At 35.4% G+C, this 22,502-nt stretch overlaps 1 protein-coding gene across 2 annotated transcripts in view; it reads left to right on the forward strand.

The window, feature by feature from the left end:
* Window positions 1-22,502, forward strand: part of Ncam2 (neural cell adhesion molecule 2) — a 409,274-nt gene that overhangs the window by 274,054 nt on the left and 112,718 nt on the right. For both annotated transcript variants that reach the window (XM_031364293.1, XM_031364292.1), the window contains exon 9: window positions 12,997-13,147. In XM_031364293.1, coding sequence (XP_031220153.1) covers window positions 12,997-13,147 — 151 coding nt within the window. The remainder of the gene's footprint in view (window positions 1-12,996; window positions 13,148-22,502) is intronic.

The raw sequence follows: 22,502 nt of genomic DNA on the forward strand, positions 1-22,502 counted from the left end.
GGAAATCCGCCTGCCTCTGCCTCCCAAGTGCTAGGATTAAAGGCGTGCGCCACCACCGCCCGGCCAATCCATTTCTTAAAGTGGGTCAACTGTGAGAGAAATTTAAATATTGTACCTTTGACTACTTCTTTCTTTTCATATATATGAAGGCATGGAAGAAATAAGTCATTTTCCTTTGGCTGAGATGCCACATTTTCTTAGCAGTCTCTGACCTGGTAACCCACTTTACCAGACAAGAGTGGAGCCCATTGGTGTCATCTGAAGAAACGTCTCCATTCATGGCCTTAAAGAGTGCTTTATGCCTCAGCATACCACTTTTATAAATGCTATTAGTGTCCTTGCTAAGGAGATGGAGGAGGTCTGATTGTGTGTGTGTATTTTCGCCATATCTTCAGTGCCTACTGTCTTGTGCAAACTCAGTCCAGATTGTTTGTTCAGTTGAACTAAAGGATCACTACTAGTGTTACCATGCTTCATGCCTCAGTAGTACAAGCTAATTGTCTGCTGATATTTGTAATTATCACTCCCACACACCACATTGTTTTGTTGTTGTTGAAAGTTTTGCCTTTCCTCTAGATACTATCCCATGGTCAATTAACTGTAAAAAATGTGATGCCTTCTAATGAAATAATTACCCCAAACCCTGCCCCTGAATATACTTTGGCAAGTGAAATTTTGATACGTCAAATATATCAATCATGTCTGAAAAAAATTAGAGTTACTATAGGATGTCTATGTATATATTTAATAACTATATTAATGTATAAAGTGATATATAAATTACTGATTAATAATATTTAATTTAATATGAATGGATAATTATTTTATGTCTAATTTAAAGTCTCATTTTGTTACACACTATATCTTATGTAAAATTTTCAGACATAGTTGGTTGGCAAATGGCACCCTCTGCACTCTAAATTTAGGAGCTAAAGAAGAAAAGGCAATGAAGATTATCTATTCTGACTTTGTCCACCCCTTACTAACTTCTAGGAAATAACTGCTCCTGCTGTCTTAATCACCACCACAAATAGTACACTGTATCATTTTTATGTCTGAGTAATGTAAATTTTAATATACTTTCATAACATTGACAGCATTCTTCCTTGTTCACCATGAATGCTTGTTGAATCCATGTTTCCCAGCACAATTAGGAATGCAGGCTCTTTCTTACATGTCTTCTTTTCTCATACCAAGTATCTGGAATGCCTGAAGCAATTTATGTTTTATATTCTTTAGATATCTCTTACCAAGTGTTTTCCTGATACTAATGTTGTTAAATCAATTACATCTTCTACTAATAGACATGCATCACTGGAAAACTTTACCCCATATCTCTTTGAGATATAATTTTAAATAAGTTTACAGGAAAATATATGGTAATACAACATAGGGTATTGTAGCTGCAGCTAAGTTGTTTGATGACATCCATAACATATTTCCTCCTTTTATGGATAGTATAATGATTCCATTTACCCCATGCAAGGGAATTCTTACAATAAAACTTTTAGATGTCATCCATGTATACCTGGGTATATATTCTAACACACTCCTCCACACCAGCCAGGTGGTGGTGGTGCACGCCTTTAATCCCAGCACTTGGGAGGCAGAGGCAAGTGGATTTCTGAGTTCGAGGTCGGCCTGGTCTACAGAGTGAGTTCCAGGACAGCCAGGGCTAAACAGAGAAACCCTGCCTTGAAAAACCAATAAATAAATAAATAAATAAATGAATAAATAAATAAATAAATAAATAAGTAAATATAAAAAATAAAAAAATAAAAAGCAACCAAATATGCAATATTTTCTCTTGTTCATGCCCTTATAATAGTTTTCATTATACACTATTTTTAAAGTCCTTTTATTTGTCAATTAAAAAATCTCTGACAAAGTTAGGGTTTTTTTAAGTCTTTCTTTTGACTATTGATTTTCAAATTATTTTATTTGAAATTGAATTTACTGATATATGAAACAGGTCTAACTTATGGTGCTCTATTGTGATATGCAATGTTTCTAATACATTCTGCAGTATATAAGTCATATTATATGTATTACCAACCTCAACTATTATCACTTTGTAATAACAAAACACCCCTAAAATAATGTCCTTATTCCCTTTTCTCCTGAGATTTTAAACAGCACTGGACCTCTTGAAGAAAGGACCTTCCTCTTCACGTTCTGAAGGAGAATCTGTGCACTGCTTTCTAACATATGATTACAAGGAATGTTTAGTACACATATTTACCAATACACTATGAAATTTACTCTTTGATATTGGCTACACATTGAGAGATTATAATGGTAGCTTTAATTTTCAGATGTATAATGATTGACAACATTCAGTTTTAGTATAACTATTTACTAATCTTGTCTATTAATATATTAATGAGTAACATTTACCTAGGCTGATTTCTAGTTTTATTTTAAATTGCATATATATTTGTATATGTGTGTGTTTGTGTATGTGTGTATGTGTGCGTGTGTATGTGCATTCGTATGTATACGTGTAAGCACACGTGTAAGAGTATGTGTGCATTTGTGTGTGTGTGTGTACAAAGATCTGTTCCTGTGGAAATGAGATCATGTCTGACCCACTGAAGCTGAAGTTACAAATACACACACACACACACACACACAGCAATTTCTTTAATTTTAATGGTATCAAATCAAAACACAAAGTGAAATAAAAAAGGAATTAGGAAATCTTATATATGTTGCAAATTAATGATAAGTCCATTTATTTTTTCCTGACGTTATGACTTTATAATTTTAGAACGAGTGTAAATTTAAGTTACTTTTTCCAACTCTGTCTCAAAAATATGTGTAATAGCTCAGGACCTGCTAAACACAGTGCCAGCAGCTTATAAATACAATCGTAGGTTTTTGTGTCTTTGTTTGTTTGGTTTTTGGTTTTTGGTTTTTGGTGTTTGTTTGTTTTTTTTTTCCAAGACAGGGTTTTTCTGTCCTGGCTGTCCTAGAACTTACTGTGTAGACCATGCTGGCCTCAAACTCAGAAATCTGCCTGCCTCTGCCTCCAAATTGCTGGGATTAAAGGCGTGCGCCACCACTGCCCTGCCGGTTTTTGTGTCTTTTATTAGAGAGCTAAATAGGAAAGAGTTGGGCAGAAACTCTCCATAACATACATCAACAGTCTTATGGATCATGGTGGCAGTCTGGTCTACCAGGTTATGTTCCTGAATTGGTTTTGCCCTTGCTACTTAAGGTAAAGGAAAAAAATCCAAAGTCCTTTCATTGTGACTGTAAACTCTGTCTCTCTCTCTCTGTCTCTTGCCTGTGTGTGTGTGTGTTTGTGTGTGTGTGTGTGTGTGTGTGTGTGTGTGTGTTGTGTGTGGGTGTGTGTACAAGTAGCCCCTTTCCTGTACTTATAAGAGTTGAGCGTATCTTATCTCTGACTCATTCTATCATATCTTCCTCTGATTCATCCCCTTGTCTGTCCCTCAATTAGACGTCACTTTCAAACATAGCTGCATTCTTCTACAAACTGCCCTTGCCTTCATTATTTGGGATTAAAGGTGTATACTAAGAGCTTGTCTACATTCCAGCCAGAGGGATTAAAGTAGTGTAGGGTCTGCATTCCAGCTGAATTGCACTGATCTAGAAGGCATTTAATGTGATTCTTTGCCAGAAAAGCTATGTTGCTGGATAAAATTCTTCTTCAGGGGATTGCTATGAGTCCAAGTCCAGACTAAGTTATACAGAGCACAAGATCAGGCATGAGTAATAAACAAAGTCATATCTCAAAAATAAGAAACAAATTAATTGAAAGAAATGTTAAATGTCTAAATTATATATACATATAGTAATTCTTTTATAAAATGATAGAATGATATATGGGTTATTAATATTCAATTTGGTTTAGCAACACCCATGTCCTTACCTCACTCATGTTCTTATTCCTCCTTTAATGTTTGATTTGCCATGTGCCTCCCTGTACTTTCTCCTTATGACCTGTACTGTAAGTCTCTTATTTTGTTGGTAGTCCCTGTGAAGTCTTCTTTCTGTCTTTCTATTCTCAACAAGTTCTCTGGTTAAACATACAAAATGTAATATTCAAATGCCAGATACCCGCTTGAAGAGTAGTTCCTGAGAGGTGGCAGAAGACTCGAAGTCAAATAGTGGGTTACAAGCTCTAAACAGATTTGCAGAATTCTCTCTACCAAGACAGTTCTTTCTTACAATTCCAAAAACTCTGACTAGCTCATCTCATAGACCAAAAGACCAGTCTTTATTTGCATATCATTTGAGTCATTACCAGAGGTTCCCTTCTGCTAGTTTCCTGACCCCAGCTCTAGGATCCATAGAATGAGACCTGAGCACATTTTTACATTGCAGATGAATTTACTGATTTGCCTGCCTTTGTTAATCACAGAAAGTAAACTAGCTGGGTGGGAACCCACCCTGAAATTAACATTCCTAGCTTGTACCTAAACACCCTCTGCCCCAGGCTAATCTTCAACTCAAAAATTGGCCTTCTTCTCTTTCTCTCATTAGAAAATAGCTACCTAAAATAAAATAAAAACTAAAACAAGAAAAAATAAACATAATTATTTTAAAAAGTCATCGAGAAAACACGAGTATATATAATTACAGAGACACATACTTTTGCATACACATTAATTGCACAAAACACAAAACAAGAAACCATACTACATAAGCAAAAGGTTCAAAATAAAATAATAAAAAATTTAAAATTTTCCATACAAAGAATTATGAGACATGAACATTTTAAAAATAGCACTGAGTAGGTTTTGTATTGGTCAGCTACTGCTTTAGGAATATAGGACCTGCTCTGAAATGAGGTGTTCGATATATGCTGCCAATCTCTGTGAGTTCCTATATGTATCAGTCCTGTTGTGTATTGAAGCTCATTTTTGTTTACTGTTTTCCATTCTCACTGATCTTAAAATCTTTCCATTCCTGTAATGCAGTTTCCTGTGCTCTGAGACACTAAACATGGTCAAGAATCCTTTGCCTAATAAACTTACCAGCAACAACAACAAAAAAGCCAATCCTAATATCACTAGTTTTGTATATTGAATTTTAGCACATTGAACTTAGAGAATTTCAAAAATCACAATCCTTAGATATTGAGTCCCTTTTCCTTCTCCATACATCATAAATGATCTTTGCAAATTACAAGTGGATCTAGATTTCTCTTTTGTGTAGAATATTCCTGATATATTTATAAAAAGCTAAAGAGAAAGGGAATATGTCCTATGGTGGGGTGATGAGGTATGGGGGAAAGGGATGTCTCAGCAAGGCCATGCCACTTTCCTTCCCGCTATGGAACCAGCGACACGATGTTATAGTATAGAAATAGAGTTTATTCAGGGCATGGGGAGGGAAGTTAAGAGGGTAGTAGAGGCAGAGAAAGGCAGAAAGAGAAAGAGAGGGAGCAAGGGAGGGAGGAGGGGGCAAGTAGCCCCTTTTATAGTAGGGTCAGGGGTACCTGGCTGTTGCCAGGTAACTGTGGGGTGGAACATACCTGGCTGTTGCCAGGTAACTGTTGGGTGGAGTTTAGACCGAATGCTAACAATTCCATGTATTGTTCCATGTTTATAATACATAAGCTCTTTCCTCTGAATTGTACTTTTCAAAAGTTTCATTTATACATAACTAGCATAGAATACATTGTAACCATTAATTTGATCTAATTATTTTTTATGATTTCCTGATAAGCAGGTAATTATCAATGTAACCAATGGTGTGTTTCTCACCTCTATTTCCCATTCCTATAAGAGTCTTCCAAACCATTATTATATTTCTATTTTGTCAGATCAACTATTGGTGATAGTTCAAATTGAAAAAGTCCTTCAATATGACATTTATATTGCTTTTTCCCACTTGGGCTAATAGTTTTGCAGTTTCCTTCTTGAGGTAGGTATAATTTCTCTTCATCGATAAATAACTTATTAGATGGATTATTATCCAGAAAATATAAAAGGCTTTTTTTTTATTATTTTGGCTTTTGTAATCATGCTGTTTAAATAAAGATTTTATTACCAGTGTTTGCTTACATGTTTGAGACACTGTCCTTATCTAACATGCCTACAACCATTTTACTTCTTCGGGGGCAGTGTATGCGAGATCCAGTTTCTCCATGTCCTCACCAGCATTTGGAAATATATACCTTTATTACAGTCTTACTAACGGGTGGAATACATAGAGTGATTGGCCTATTCATGAAGGTTAATGACGTTGGTCATCTTTCATCATGTTCTTTCAGTTTCTTAAACATTATATAGATTCTTTATCATAGTGTTGTGTTTTAAGTTACTTCTTTTACCCACTCCACTTCACACCGGATTCACCTTCTTCACGGAGGGTTCATCAGCTCAATAACCATTTTGTCATTTTTCAAGCATAGGCTTGTAACTTTCTCCACTTTTCTCTTTTCTCAACTCTTCTTAGTCCAGGCTGACTCTGTGGATGTACAGCTCTAAAGTGATCCAGAGATAGTAAATGTACATTTGTATATCATCCTGAATTTGGGACATTTTTTAACATGAAACATCAATTTCTCTATGTGTTTTCTTGTAAATGGCTGGTGTATTATAGTATTTTTTTCTTGCAATATAGACAAACAATACCTGCATGATACATTCCTTCCATTTGCAAATCACCTTAGTTGATACACTGAACATCAGCTATACTAGTATGGACTGTCAAATTTGCTATCATTTTCTGTAAGTCTGGGAGTCTAATGCCTTTGCTCTTCTTGGAACTTTTCTATCTCCAGAACCTGAAATAGTGTCTACAATATGTCTTTAGTAATACATAGATTAACATCAAAGAAAAGGTGGAAATAGAGATGCATATAGAAAATGGTTTTGAGAGCTCTGTGATCCTACATTATTGACATACAGCTGCTATCACTTTTTTAAAGTTTTGAATGGTGTCAGAGAAGTACCATTTGTTGTATATGAAATTCTTTATAAATACTATATTTGATTCTGATATTTTTCTGTAAACTATTGATTGTAAATATAAAAAATTGTGCATATAAGCGAAGAAAGTGGTACTACACCCTATGAAAAGTCATAGTAGGCATTTTTATTGCCTGTACTATACTTTATTACACATATTTATGATTCTAACATAACCAGTAATAACACAAAAGGTCATTTCATAAAGGGAAAATAGAAAGTAAATTAAGAAGCACCGAGAAAATCAAGAGGAAAGAAAATTAATGCTAATAGTATACAGAGATCTTAAACAGAACAAAGAGGAGGTTTCTATTTAAAATTCATGGTACAACTACTAGAACTGGTTAATGAAATATTCATATAATTTTTAAAAATTAGGCAATTCCTTGGTAATAAGCTTTGTAGTGTGTTCCTACTGATGTATTTAACAGCCCTGCTTTGCTTTATGTCTAAATATTTGAAACCAAATTTAATTGACATCAATATAGTTGCAATACTATTTGAAAATGAGGCTACCAACAGGAATGGGTTAATTGGGGTAACTGGGTTCAGTCTTCTGTTTTTTTCTTGGGTTCTCTGGGCAGACAGTCTCTGTACCTCTCTGAATCAGAATAGGCCTCATGTCCTTGTTCTCTTATATGTACCAGTAATGTTCTTTGGGTTCTTTTGCATGTTCTGGATATATTTACTTTGAATTCTTTTCCCCACACCATCCAGTTATCAAAATTTGTAGATCTTAGGCCACATTTTAGGTGTTTGGTGAGCGCTAGTCTGGTAAAATTAATTTTTATTATACTTGGAAATTAATATATTTATTCTCACTTAAGCTGGAATGTCACTAAGGATAAAGCCTATTCCATTTTTGCTCGACACTGTGTGTGGAGACTTTGCTTTTCATAGAATAAGTGAATAAAAGACTCAGAGTTGTTGAATGGGTGAAATGATTCATAGAGCTCTCAAATTCCAAAGAACTGCATAACTGTCATTAGAGTACATTGGAAACTGAAGCAGGAGAAACCAGTTAAAAATCAGACTGGGCTTTTTAGTAAGACTTTGACAATCAATAAATAAAAACAGAAGAAACAGGACTAAATGCACTATAAGTTTTCAAAGATATGATATAAAACAAGACAAAAGCAGTATGTATATATGTTATGTATGATAACCTCTATGTGACACAAATGATTCTAAATTTACAATGTATGCCAACATCAGATAACCATATACATGTATGTTTGGTTTTTATTTACTTTTTTGTAGAAGAGGGTACATTTTATAATTTTAATTGATTTACAGTAACAATTAGTGAAAATATTAAATCAGGATGACAGTTATCCTCTGGTCATTCAATAATGAATTGTTGAAATAATAGTAAGCTGTGTGTATAAAAGTTTTATATAATTATTGAACTATTACACAATAAACCTCCTTTAAACTGACCTTCAGGAAAGGTAAAGATTGAATCAAAGTGCAGGATTTCATTTCTGTGAAGGACAAAAATGATAATGTTCAGGCAGACACTTTGCTTTCTAATCAGTGGTAGACCCTGGAAGAACTAGATAGGGAGCTAAAATGCCCATTAACCTGTCACAATCAAATATCAGATGTCTTAAATGAATCTTCAAGCAGTGCTGAACCAAAGCCAAGATATAAATGAATTTTCTTTTAGGTTTGTGTAATGCCTTTTTGTAATACAAAGAAGAGATGTCCTTTGGAATGTCAGATATAGGAAGTAATGACTTTGGTTTTCTAGTCAGATGCCCAATAATGAACTTTACAGAGACTAAGTTAATTCTGAAAATGACTTAGTTTTCAATAAATCATATATTTTTAATGTTTTTTCTTATAATAAAAAGTGTAGTATGCTTCTATAGTAATATTGAAAATTAACATTTTTACCATTGGATTGATGTTAATTTAGCATACAATAAGAATTTATTAAGTCAAATTCCATATGATCTAATATGGTTTATAAAAAAAGAATGTGTTTATTTGTGTGGAATAATAAGTCACTTTTCAATAATTTAGTTAATAATGTAATACAGTAGTAGAATAAAGTATTGGTGTTTGTCCTGAATTTGTCTACATACCATGTATATGTAGTGATTATGGATGCCAAAAAAAGATTCTTAGGTCTCCTGGGACTGCAGTTACAGACAGCTTTGAGTAGCAATGTCAGCCCTGCAACTTGAACGTGGGTCATCTTGGAGTGTACCCAGGGCTCTCTCCTGTTTAATGAACACTCCAGCTGCTTTATTTATATTGTTAACAATATAACATGTTGCTACATTCAAATGAAGTCCAATGCAAACTTTTAACTAACAACAGAACTATTTTAAATAACAACAGAACTATTCCTCTATTTAGCCACTTGTAAATTTTATGATTTTTTAATTTTTTTCCAAACATATAAAAATATATTTTTCTATTATAGGCACTGTTCTATGGCCACATTTATGGCCATAAAACAAAACTGAAATTTCTCACATTTATTCAATAGTAGCTTTATTGTATGTTGTAGGGTCCGCAGATTTGAAAATAACTTAGTACAAACATTGGTCCAAATCAAAGCATAGAGATCAAAAGTGCTATAACTCATTTTATTTTTTTAGGCAAGCAAGACTGTCTTGAATAGTAAATAATATCTCATCAATAAAATTAAATAATAGGGGAATTTTGCAGTGTAAATACAGATGATAGGAGCAATAAAGGTGAAATAGTTTGGGCACAAGGATGTTAGAGTCTTAGAGAAAGGACATGATACTCAGGATAGTAAAAGGAATTTGAAATAATTTAAGTAGATAGTATTCAAATTGTAAAATGTGCTCAAACAGAAAGGTGATAACACATGAGGTCCTTAACTGTCAGGCTGAAGGAGTGGAGTTTACTTGGGAAGTGATGATATTTGCAGTTATACAGGCAAGGTGAGATGAAATATTCATGAAGTGATTATGAAAATGAAAAAATGCTGAGAAAATATATTCTTAAGAACATGAGAAATGCTTTCTGCATTTGATATAGTTTTGGTCAGAAAATCATAAGAAATATATCCGTGTGTTTTGCACAGTTTGAAAGTCATTCTGAGTAACATTCAGCTAAAAAATGTGCCTGTTCCCTCTTAAATCAAGTGACACATATAAATACCCTTCAAAGAGGTACGAGTAGAGATTAAGCAGCTGTGCACAATGCCGGATTGACTGATTGAAACAAAGTTCCTGGGAAGGAAAGGAGATAGCTGAAGAAGGTGACAAGCTCAGATAAGTCTACATTTAGAAAATGCATTAATAATTAAATTCCCAAACATATCTAAGGCCAAGCATTGATACTGTATAGGGCATCCAAGAGTTCCTATCATGGAAGGAAATTCAGATCTCCCTAAGTTGTTTGGAGGAGATAATTCCAGACCTGTGTATGTAGGGTAGGGAGAACATCACTGTGATTGCATCAGTGAGAGAGGCAGGAGTACCAGCATCTGAGTGAAGCCTGAGCTGCATTGAAAACCTTATCTCAAAACAAAGCAAGACTTTAAGCATAATCCTGCTGATTCTGATGCATATCAAATGCCTGCCGATGCCCTTGAAGTATGATAGCTGCTTCTGGAAAGGAGAGGCTTCGGAGGAAAAAGAATAGAGAAAACCATCAATTTACATGTCAGCAAGGCTGCTGTAACATCTTAAAAAGATTATCGAATGCCAATATCTTCTGGGGTTGCTCCAAAGTCAGGGTCTGCTTGAATTGTCTCAAGAGTGGCCTGCAACAGGGAATTGTGGGCAGCATGAAAACCAAGCATGGTACATTTACTCAATGGACTACTACTCAGCTACTAAAAATAATAAATTCATTAAATTCTAAGGGAAATGGATGGAACGAGAAAATATCATTCTGAGTGAGGTTACCCAGTCACAAAAGAACACACATAATAGTTACTCACTGATAAATAGATATTAGCCCAACAGCTCAGAATACCCAAAATACAATAAACAGACCACATGAAGCTCAAAAAAGAAGACCAAAGTGTGGATTCTTCAGTCCTTCTTAGAAGGGGGAACAAAATACTCACAGGAGGAAATGCAGAGACAAAGAGTGGAGCAGAGACTGAAGGAAAGGCCATCCAGAGACTGCCCCACCTGGGCATCCATCCCATATACAGACACCAAACCCACAAACTATTGTGGAAGCCAAGAAGTGCATGCTGACAGGGGCCTGATATAGCTGTTTCCTGAGAGCCTTTGCCAGAGCCTGACAAACACAGAGGTGGATGGTCGAAGCCAACCATGGGATTGAGCACCACATCCCCAGTGGAGGAGTTAAAGAAAGGACTGAAGGAGCTGAAGAGGTTCGGGCAGAGATGTGGGAGTGGGTGTGGGAACACCCTCATAGAAGCAGGGGGAGGGAGGATGGGATGGGGGGTTCCGGAGGGGAAACCAGGGAAGGGAATAAAATTTAAAATGTAAATAAATAAAATATCCAATACAAAATAAAAAAAATAAAAATTAAAAAAATAAATTGAAAAAAGAAAAGAAAAGAAAACCAAGAGGTGTTAACTGGTCTATCAGACAGGGACATTTGTATTTGACCAGTCAAGGGACCCCTGTGCAATTGTGGAGAAGGACTTATTAACCTTGTCTAGAAATTTGTGATTTTATTTTAGATTTTCTGAGTCTTTTTACATTTTATAAATTCTTGTTTTTGATGTCCTTTTCTTCTGTTTAATTAGCTTGGTGAGAGATTGTTTTCTCAAATTATAGCTTGCTATTATGCATGAGTAAGAAATTATATTGGGGAGGAATCCGTTATCAAAGTTGTTTAGAAAGATTACTTTTTTTCTGGTAGAAGGTAAATTCTAAGTAACCACTTAGTATATGATAATGTAACAATATATTGACAAAATTATAAACTTACTCTACCCCATCATCAATTCCATGTTACCTAAATACCTTTTGATAGGAATTGAATTTTGATGATCCTAAAATTATTATGATAAAATTCCACAAATGTGTAGACATTTATTTTAAATTTAGTCGCATAATAAGTTACCCACAAAGAGAACAAAGCAGCAAGCACAGAGCCTGCAGAGTCTTGGCCTGCACCTGGTCCTCTGCAAATGCATTATAGTTTTCAGTTTGATTCTTTAAGGAACCCCTGAGTGTGTAAATGAGTGGGTCTCTCACTCATACATTCTCTTGGGCCCTTTTTCTTCTGTCCATGATATTTTTTAGCCAATATTTTATTGTGTTATATTTTATTGTTATTTTTTAGAAACCTAGTTTTCTTTCCTTCTTTCTTGTCTTCCTCGCTTCTTTCTCTTTTTTCTTTCTTTTCCACTTTTTCTCCCTTTCTTCTTTTTTCTTTCTTTTTTTCTTTCTTTCTTTCCTTCTTTCTTCCTTCCTTCCTTCCTTCCTTTCTTTCTTTCTTTCTTTCTTTCTTCCTATTTGTTGTTGTTGTTGTTGTTGTATTTTGTTTTTCAAAACAGGGTTTCTTTGTGCAGCTCTTGCTATCCAGGAACCCTCTCTGAAGATCAGGCTGGCCTCAAAGAAATACAGATCCACCTGCCTGTAACTCTTGAGTCCTTACTAAAGTTATGGCCACCACTGCCTAGTGCCTACGCTGCTCTAAGAGGAGGTGGAAAGGGCGTGGACATGGAGAAAGGAGGGGAGGTGGGGAGAAACTGGAAGGATAGAAGGAGAAGAAATTGTAATCAGTATATAATGTAATGAGAAAATAATCTATTTTCAATAAAAAGGGTAAAAGTTACAAGAAAAAGTAGCAAAAAGATAAAAAAACATGGTTGATAAAATATGTGTGAAAGGGCACCTTGTGTGTCAGGGCTGTCCTAGCAGGTGACTGTGGAAAATGAGAGGCAGAATACCATGAAGCAGCCAATACAGAAACTATACTACTAAATGTGTTACTGTACTCTTCAGTTTCTAAATGTATTACCATCGTATTTTCATTGAATATGCTTACAAAATAAACACGATGAAATTGGGACCATTTTTCATCATTATAAGAAATCGCCCCTTTGTTTTCTCTTCTGAATGATTCTGCACAGAGCCCAGATGGCCGCATTGAAGTTAAAGGGCAGCACGGACGCTCTTCACTGCACATCAGAGACGTGAAGTTATCAGATGCCGGGAGATATGACTGTGAGGCTGCGAGTCGGATTGGCGGGCACCAGAGGAGCATGCACCTGGACATTGAATGTAAGTCACACTCATCATGGGTTATCATTGCGACGACTTTAGGTGAGTGGAAAAAAATATGTCTTATTTGATGCATAGCTTCAGATAGAAGGTAACAACTCAGTCAATTTCTAGAATTATCTAGGAAAGTACATGGTTATACTTTGAAATATATAACTGAAAATATTCACCCTTGCTTGGTTTTGATAAACAAGTCCTTAGACTTTGAATCCTCTCTCTGTCTCTGTCTCTGTCTCTGTCTCTGTCTGTCTCTCTCTGTCTCTCTCTGTCTCTGTTTCTCTCTCTCTCTCTCTCTCTCTCTCTCTCTCTGTGTGTGTGTGTGTGTGTGTGTGTGTGTGTGTGTTTGTGTTTGTTTAAAGGCTGAAGTCCTAAATATATAGTTGTGTTTTCAATCATTCATAATTTTATTGAATTCCATCAGTATAAGAAATAGGATGCAGTGGCATATGACAGTCTTTTACTGACATTTACATTTTTTCATCAAAAAAAGTGTTTATTGTCTGTAAATTACTGTTGTTAAAAGAGTATTGAGGGCTGGAGAGATGGCTCAGTGGTTAAGAGCACTGATTGCTCTTCCAAAGATCCTGAGTTCAAATCCCAGCAACCACAGCCATCTACAATGTGATCTGATGCCCTCTTCTGGTGTGTCTGAAGACAGCTACAGTGTACTTAGATATAATAAATAAATCTTTAGGCCAAAGCAAGTGGGGCAAACAAGAGCAAACAGGGTCGAACAGACCTAGCAGTGATCCTGAATTCAAATTCCCAGCAATCACCTGATGTCTCACAACCATCAGTACAGCTTCAGTGTACTCGTATATACATAAAATGAATAAATAAATCTTTTAAGAAAGAGTATTAATAAAAAAAGTTGTCAATGATATTCATATTAGCTGTATTCTAGACTTTGTAGAATTCTAGAACTACTTGATTAAAGGGTATTATAAATAATTCATAACATAGGTTTGGATGTAGTTTTCTTTCTTTTTTTTGGATATCTTCTTTATTTACATTTTAAATGTTATCCCCTTTCCTGCACCCCTGAAACCCCCATTCCATCCTCCCTCACCCTGCCTCTATGAGAGTGTTCCCCTATACAACCACACATTCCCATCTCCCCACCCTGGCATTCTCCTGCACTGGGGCATAGAGCCTTCCCAGGACCAATGACCTCTTCTCCCATTGATGTCCAACAAGGCTTTCCTCTGCTATATATGCAGATGGAGCCCTGGGACCCTCCATGTGTACTCCTCGGTTGGTGGTTTAGTCCCTGGGAGCTCTTGGGAGTCGAATTGGTTGATATTACTATTCTTCCTTTGAGGTTGTTCCTTCAGTCCTTCTTCTAACTCCTCCATTGGGGACACCATGCTCGGTGCAATGGTTGGCTGCAAGCATCCACCCACCTCTGTATTTGTCAGGCTCTGGTAGAGCCTCTTAGGAGACAGCAATACCAGGCTCCTGTCAGCATGCACTTCTTGGCATCCACAATAGTGTGTAGGTTTGGTGTCCATATATGGGATGGATGCCTAGATAGGACAGTCTCTGGGTGGCCTTTCCTTCAGTCTCTGCTCCACTCTTTATCTCTGTATTTCCTCCCTTGAGTATTTTGTTCCCCCTTCTAAAAAGGACTGAAGCATCCACACTTCCTTGAGCTTCATGTGTTCTGTGATTTGTATCTTGGGTATGTCGAGCTTTGTGGCTAATATCCACTTCTCAGTGTGTATATACCATGTTTGTTCCTTTGTGACTGAATCGACTCACTCAGGATATTTTCAAGTTCCATCCATTTGCCTGAGAATTTCATGAAGTCTTTGTTTTTAATAGATGAGTAGTACTCCATTGTGTAAATGTACCATATTTTCTCTATCCATTCCTCTGTTGAAGGACATCTGGGTTATTTCCAGCTTCTGGCTATTAGAAATAAGGGTGTTATGAGCATAGTAGAACATGTGTCCTTGTTATATATTGTGGCATCTTTTGGGTATATATGGATATATACATATACATGTACAATGTAACTATGGCATCATAATATGAATTAGGTAGTGTTCCTTCTGTTTGTATTTTGTGTAATAGTTTCAAAAGTATTTCTATTAGGTCTTACTTGAAGGTCTGATAGAATTTTGCTTTAAAACCATCTTGCCCTGTGCTTTTTTTGGTTGTGAGATTTTTAATGACTGCTTCTATTTCTTTAGGCATTATAGGACTATTTAGATAGTGTATCAGATCTGTATTTAAATTTGATACTTCATCTACAAAATCATCCATTTCATGTACATATTCCAGTTTTTTTTTTTTTAGTATAGACTTTTGTAGTAAGATCTGATGATATTTTGAATTTCCTCAGTTTCTGTAGTTATGCTTTCCTATTCATTTCTAATTTTGTTAACTTAGACTGTCTATGTGCCCTCTAATTAGTTTGGTTAAGAATTTATCTATCTGGTTGGTTTTCTCCAGGAACTACATCTTAGTTTTGTTGATTCTTTATATAGTTCTCTTTACTTCTAATTGATTGATTTTAGATGTGAGTTTGAATATTTCCTGCCATCTACTCCTCTAGGATGTGTATGTGTGTGTTTGTTTGATTGATTGATTTATTGTTGCTCTCCTGTTTTCAGATGTGCAGTTAAGGTGCTTGTGTAACACCAGTTTCTTTATGAAGGTACTCTGCAAAGGATTTTCATCTTAGCACTGCTTTCATTATGTCCCAGTAGTTTTGGTATGCTATGCCTTCATTTTCATTAAATTCCAGAAAGTCCTTAATTTCTTTATTTCTTCCCTGACCAAGTCATCATTGAGTAGAGAGTTATTCAGTTTCCATATATGTGGGCTTTCTGTTATTTTTCTTGTTATTGAAGACCAACTTTTGTCTGAGGTGATCTGATAGAATGCATGGGATTAATTCAATGTTCTTGTGTCTGTTGAGGCTTCTTTTGTGTCTGAGTGTATGTTCAGTTTTGGAAAAGGTACAATGAGGTACTTGGAGAGTATATTCTTTTGTTTTAGACTGAAATGTTCTGTATATAACTATTAACTCCATTCAGTTCATGACTTCTCTTAGTTTCTGGTTTTAGTTTCTGTTTCCATGATCTTTCCATTGATGAGAGTGGGGTCTTGAAACCTCCCACTATTATTATGTGAGGTGCAATGTGTGCTTTGAGCTTTAGTAAAGTTTCTTTTATGAATGTGGGTGCTCTTATATTTGGAGCATTGATGTTCAGAATTGAGAGTTCATCTTCGTGGATTTTTTTTCCTTTGAGGAGTATTAAGTATCCGTTCCCATCTCTTTTGATATCTTTAAGCTGAATGTCTATTTTATTGGATATTACAATGGCTACTCCAGCTTGTTTCCTGGGACCACCTGGTTGGAAAATTTTTCTTCTAGCCTTTTAGTTTCAGGTAGTGCCTGTCTTTATTACTGTTGTGTTTCCTATATGCAAAAAAAAAAAAAAAAAAAAGATGGGTTTTGTTTACATACCCAGTCTGGTAGCCTATGTCTTTTTGGGGGGAATTAAGTCCAATGATGTTGAGAGATATTAAAGGTCAATGATTGCTGGTTCTTGTTATTATGTTGTTAATAGTGGCATAATGTTTGTGTGGTTCTCTTCTTTTGGGTTTGTTGTGAGATGAGTAATTTCTTGCTTTTTCTAGGGTGTAGTTTCCCTCTTTGTGTTGGAATTTTCCTTCTATTATCCTCTATAGGCTGAATTAATGGAAAGATATTGTTTAAATTTGGTTTTGTCATGGAATATCTAGGTTTCTCCATCTATAATAATTGAGAGTTTTGCTGGGTATAGTATCCTCAGCTGGCATTTGTGTTCTCTTAGGGTCTGTATGTCATCTGTCCAAGATCTTCTGGCTTTTTGCATCTCTGTTGACAAGTCTGGTGTAATTCTAATAAGTCTGTGTTTACCTGTTACTTGGTCTTCCCCCTTACTGCTTTTAGTATTCTTCCTTTGTTCTGTGTATTTAGTGTTTTGATTATTTTGTGAAGGGAGGAATTTCTTTTCTTCTCCAATCTATTTGGAGTTCTGTATGCTTTTTGTACATTTATGACCATCTCTTTCTTTAAGTTAAGGAAGTTTTCTTCTATGATTTTGTCGAAGATGTTTCCTGGCTCTTTGCATTGGGAATCCTCTCTTCTATCCCTGTTGTTCTTAGGTTTGATATTTTGGTTATGTCCTGAATTTCCTGGATGTTTTGGGTTAAGAGATTTTTAAAAAAGATTATTTATTTTATGTATGAGTACACTGTAGCTCTTTTCAGACACACTAGAAGAGAACATACCACTAGATATGGTTGTGAGCCACCATGTGGTTGCTGGGCATTGAACTCAGGACCTTTGGAAATACAATCAGCGCTCTTAACCACTGAGCTTTTTGTACTTTGTATTTTATGTGACTGTTGTGTCATTATCTTCTATAGTATTTTCTAAGCCTGAGATTCTCTCTTCTGCTCTTGCATTCTGGTGGTCATGAGAGGATCTGTAACTTCTGATATCTTTCCTAGGTTTTCCATCTCCAGGATTGCCTCCCTTTGTGATTTCTTTATTGTCTCTATTTCCTGGATGGTTTTAGTTAATTCCTTCACCTGCTTGATTATGTTTTCCTGTATTTCTTTAAGAGATTTTTGTGTTACCTCTTTAAGAGCTTCTACCTGTTTACCTCTGTTCTTCTGTATTTCTGTAAGAGAGTTATTTCAGGTCCTCTGCCATCTTCATGACATGGAATTTTAGGTCAGAGTCTTGATTTTCAGGTATGCTGGAGTATACAGGGCTTGCTGTGATGGGAGAACAGGATTCTGATGGTGCCAAATGGCATTGGGTTTTGTTGCTTATGTTCCTGATGTTGCCTCTAGCTATCTGGTTATTTTAGGTATTAACTGGCCTTTGTCTTTCTTACTGAATCCTGTCCTTTCTATGAGTTTGGTTATGATGGACCTCCTTGAGTCAGGCTGTCTTTATAACATAGTTTTAATAGACCTCCTAGGAGTCAAGCTATCTCTGGATGTGGGTGTGCTGGGGGCAGGGCACTGAAATACCTGATCTGCTCTCTGATGCAGTTCTGGATCAGAAGGATGATGTGTCTCTGATCGGGCAGATAGGTCCTGCATATGCTGGGCCTTTGGGGGTCTCTGTAAGGCCAGATATTGAGTTGGAGGTCTCTCACCTGTGAGCCTGGTTACAACCAATGTCCTATAGGATGGGGTTTGGAGCAATGGGTGTGCCCTAGGCCAAGTTGTAGGCCAGAAGCCTATATATGTTATTAAAGAGGAAGAATGTAATGACATTTTCAATAACTACATGTGAATTATGAGTGTTGGATATTCTCTGGTAACTGAAGAACATTAGCTGTCTTACTGGGACTGTTTGAAGTACTAAGTTTACAAATTATTTTATCAAGATATTTTCACTAAATTAATATTAAAGGAAAGTAATAGCAACTATTAAACAAGATGAATTTGAATTTGAGAATTTCTTTTAAAAATTATCTAAGATCAATTTGAATAAATTATCTCATATACAAACTTACCAAACATGCTAAAAAAAGTTATTTCAAGAAAGCTATTTTAGTGACTTCATTAATTCTTAACAAATAAGCAGCCCAATAAAATGCTTTGAATGACTGCAAAGGCCTCTATCATACATACTTAAACTGTTTTTCAATAGTTAAATTGCAATGTATTAAATATATAATGCTGGACTCCTCTGTGTTACAGTTTGCTTTTTACTTAATCATGCGATGATTAAGTATCATACTATGATTCTTAACATCTATAATTCCTTCTTAAGTTTTATAAATTTAATTTTATTTCATATTCTATCATTCATTTTTAGTTCAATTTAAGATATATCTTCTCTATTTCTATCATGTGTCTTCTTTATTTCACCATGTGTCTCATTGATAAATATTTTTTATTGATAATGATTTCTTTTTCTGGGAGATTTAGTAAGATCACTGATCTTTTCAAACTTGTCAATTTTAGATTGTTTTAGCTTTTTGATTTAAAAATTGCTATTATCCTATATGTATATATTTTCTATTTTAAAGATTTTCACCTTATCTTCATTATTCTTCTGAGTTTTTTTTCCAGATTAATATTTTCTTTTATTTACTTTACATTCCAAATGCTTGGTCTACAGAGGGAGTTCCAGGACAGCCAGGGCCATACAGAGAAACCCTGTCTCGAAAAATCAAAAGAAAAAGCAAAAAACGAAAACAAAAGCCTCCACAGCACCAAGGGCCTCCCCGCCCTTTGATGTCAGATAAGGCCATTCCCTGCTACCTTTGTATCTGAGGCCATGGATTCCTCCATGTGTACTCTTTGGTTAGGTTTAATCTTTGGGAGCTCTGGGTGGTCTGGTTAGTTGATATTGTTCTTTGAATGGGATTCCAATCCCCTTCAGCTGCTTCAGTCCGTCCTCTAGCTCTTCAAGTGGGGCCTTGGGCTCAGTCTGATGGGTGGCTGTGAGTATCTGCATCTGTATTGGTCAGGTGTTGCCATCCCTGATAACTGTAGGATATTGGTAGCAATACAATCTTGGGTAGTTTATGCAACTCTGTTTTCCTGTCATCTACAGTAGCAAGTAAAGCTTGTCTAAAATATCAGCTCTAAACAAACAGCAATGTATTCAGGTTCACATCTGTTAATTTTCTTTTCTCTTTGGGATTGGCAATGCTCTTCTGGTTCACTGAATGTAAATATATGTCAAATAGTTTCATGGATACTGTAAATATTCATGTTTCTGCAAACTCTGAGTATTTCATGAAAATATGAGCATTTTTAAAGCTAATAATTACAAGGATATTTTGTTGTCACTTTTAGCGTTCATTTAGAGCTTCGCTGTGTTGGCTAGTGTGTGCCCAGTATAAGCAAAAGTCTGGGTTAGTTTGACCTTTCTGTGGTATTTTGCACAGAATTTTGACATTCAGTTTCTGAAATCTTTACAGAATTGCCCTCATTGCTTCCCACATGGGCTGACTCCTTTCCAAGCATATCTGCCCTTCTGTACTTGTTACATCTCAATATCCTTTTAGCTGGCTTGTTATGGACCGGAATGATGGGGGTAGGGAGGAGAAAGACAAACACACAAGATAAAGCATCAAAATTTTGTTTGGTTTTGGTTTTGGTTTTGGTTTTGGTTTTTTTATGATTGCTCTGATCTTTATTGTCTTCGGAGTCATCATATAGTTTTCTTTGAAGAGAGTGGGAGATAGATCATTGTCTTTGATTTTTTTCTCTAGAATTTTAAATTCTTATAAACAGACAGAAATAGGGTATGACAAGATTAAAATTATGGCATCATAATATACTTAGAACCACCTTATGTTCTATTTGCAATACAGGCTAAGGAATGAAAGTAACCATGTGCTGTCTTACTTAGGGCTGTTATTGCTGAGACAAATGGCATGACCAAAAACCAAGTTGTGGAAGAAAGTGTTTACTTGCCTTGCACTTCCAGATTATAGTCCATTGTTGAAGGAAGTCAAGGCATGGAATTAAGCAGGGTTGTGACTTGGAGGCAGGAGCTTATGCAGAAGCCAAAGAAGGGTGCAGCTTGCTTCCCATGGTTTGCCTAGGTTGCTTCGTTATAGATCCCAGGACTACCAGCCCTGGGAGGAAACAACCACAAGAGGCTTGGTCTTCCCCTCCTCGTTTATCACTAGTTAAGAAAATACCTTACAGCTGGGTCTCATGGAGGCATTTCCTCAACTGAGGTTCCTTCCTCTCTGATGACTCTAGTGTGTCAAGTTGACACACAAAACCGGTTAGCCAATACCTATGCTTTAGAGCTTGTGGCAGGAGAATCAGCATGAATTCAAGTAAGCTTAGACTACTTAAAACAACCTAGCTAATTTTGATAAGGTTGTCTATCTAACTACAGAAGATACAAAGTTGCTATTTTTTAATAAACATATACATGTGCACCTACTATCATAGCAAAAGAGTATAAAATCAAATAATAAAAGAATAACTTTAGCAATGTAATCACCTTAATTTAAAAGAAAGTTCAAAACATAGTACAGAGTGAGTCATAAACAGTGAACAACCAAAATCAATCAAAATTAGATAGGGTGTTGTAAGTAACAAAGATTTATATTAATAAACTTTTCAGTACATGAGAGGCCACGAAAATGACTGTCTTAATTGACTATTCACTCTTTCAGTACACATGTCTGACATTGTTCTATATACACTTTTGCATCAAGAGCTGCATAAAGATTATGAAAATTTTGAACATTACAAAGTATAACAAGAAGTTACCACAAGTCTTTCTCCTATACCAAACATCTACAATGTAACAAATGCCAAGAAGCAGTTCAAAGACTCAAGACAGTTCTATTTTAAAACCTGTGTCATTTAATACAATAGCACTGAACTAAGCCTGTTAAATGGTTGAGTTTTTTTTTCCTCAAACCCCATTGTGTTTTAACTTAAGCCTATTTCTTGGCATTGTGCCTGTTCATTTGCTGTGTCTCAAAGGTGTCATCTTACTCTGAAGCCAGAGTTGAACTAAAGCTCTCATTCAGAAAACAAAGAAGATAGGAGGTTCGTGGTATGTGTTTTAATGCAATACTCCCCAGATATATGGTATGCCTGATTCCTATTGGGATGTCATTAAGTTCTGTGACTAGTTCTTACATATTGACTACTAATTAGACTTAATTATTTTGTGATGAACTTAATTTAACAGTTACTTTGTAACAATGCATGGTAAGAAATATTGATTCTTTTCATGATTTTCATTTCGAATTCCTTTCATTTGATTTATAATTCATGGTTGATATATGAACAATTGTAAATGCACTTTCTCCAGCACTATCAATGTAGGTAGTAATATCTGGTATGTTCTGCAGTTAAATGGCCATAAATAATCTTATAACTCAGATTCAGTCTGATTTCACATTTTCTATTTTCATGTTTCATTTAATTAATATACATTTGCTTTATTGATGAATTATTTGCTCAAAAGTGAACTTTTTCATACTATAATAGTGATTCTAATGCAGTTATCAATAGTATGTATAGGATAAAATAGATAATATATTATTCAACATTAATCTCTAAAAACCTTCAGTAAATACTTAGAAATGAAAAATTCCTTTGTCATAGCATATAGATAGTATCTGTGATAAAATTGTTTATCTTATCATCTCAGCTTTTAAAGTCACTCTAACCCATTTAACACTGAAACTTTAATGAAGAGTGTTCACTTGCATATATAAATTTATTCTCCTGATCATAGCAACCTAGCTTACATATGCTTCTTTTCAAGAAGAAAGCTAATAAAATGTAAACTTTATATCTTCTTTTAAAAGGCCTCAGAAGAAAATCATTTCACAAAAAAAAAAAA

The sequence above is a fragment of the Mastomys coucha genome, unplaced genomic scaffold, assembly GCF_008632895.1.
Source record: "Mastomys coucha isolate ucsf_1 unplaced genomic scaffold, UCSF_Mcou_1 pScaffold12, whole genome shotgun sequence".
Lineage (NCBI taxonomy): Eukaryota > Metazoa > Chordata > Mammalia > Rodentia > Muridae > Mastomys > Mastomys coucha.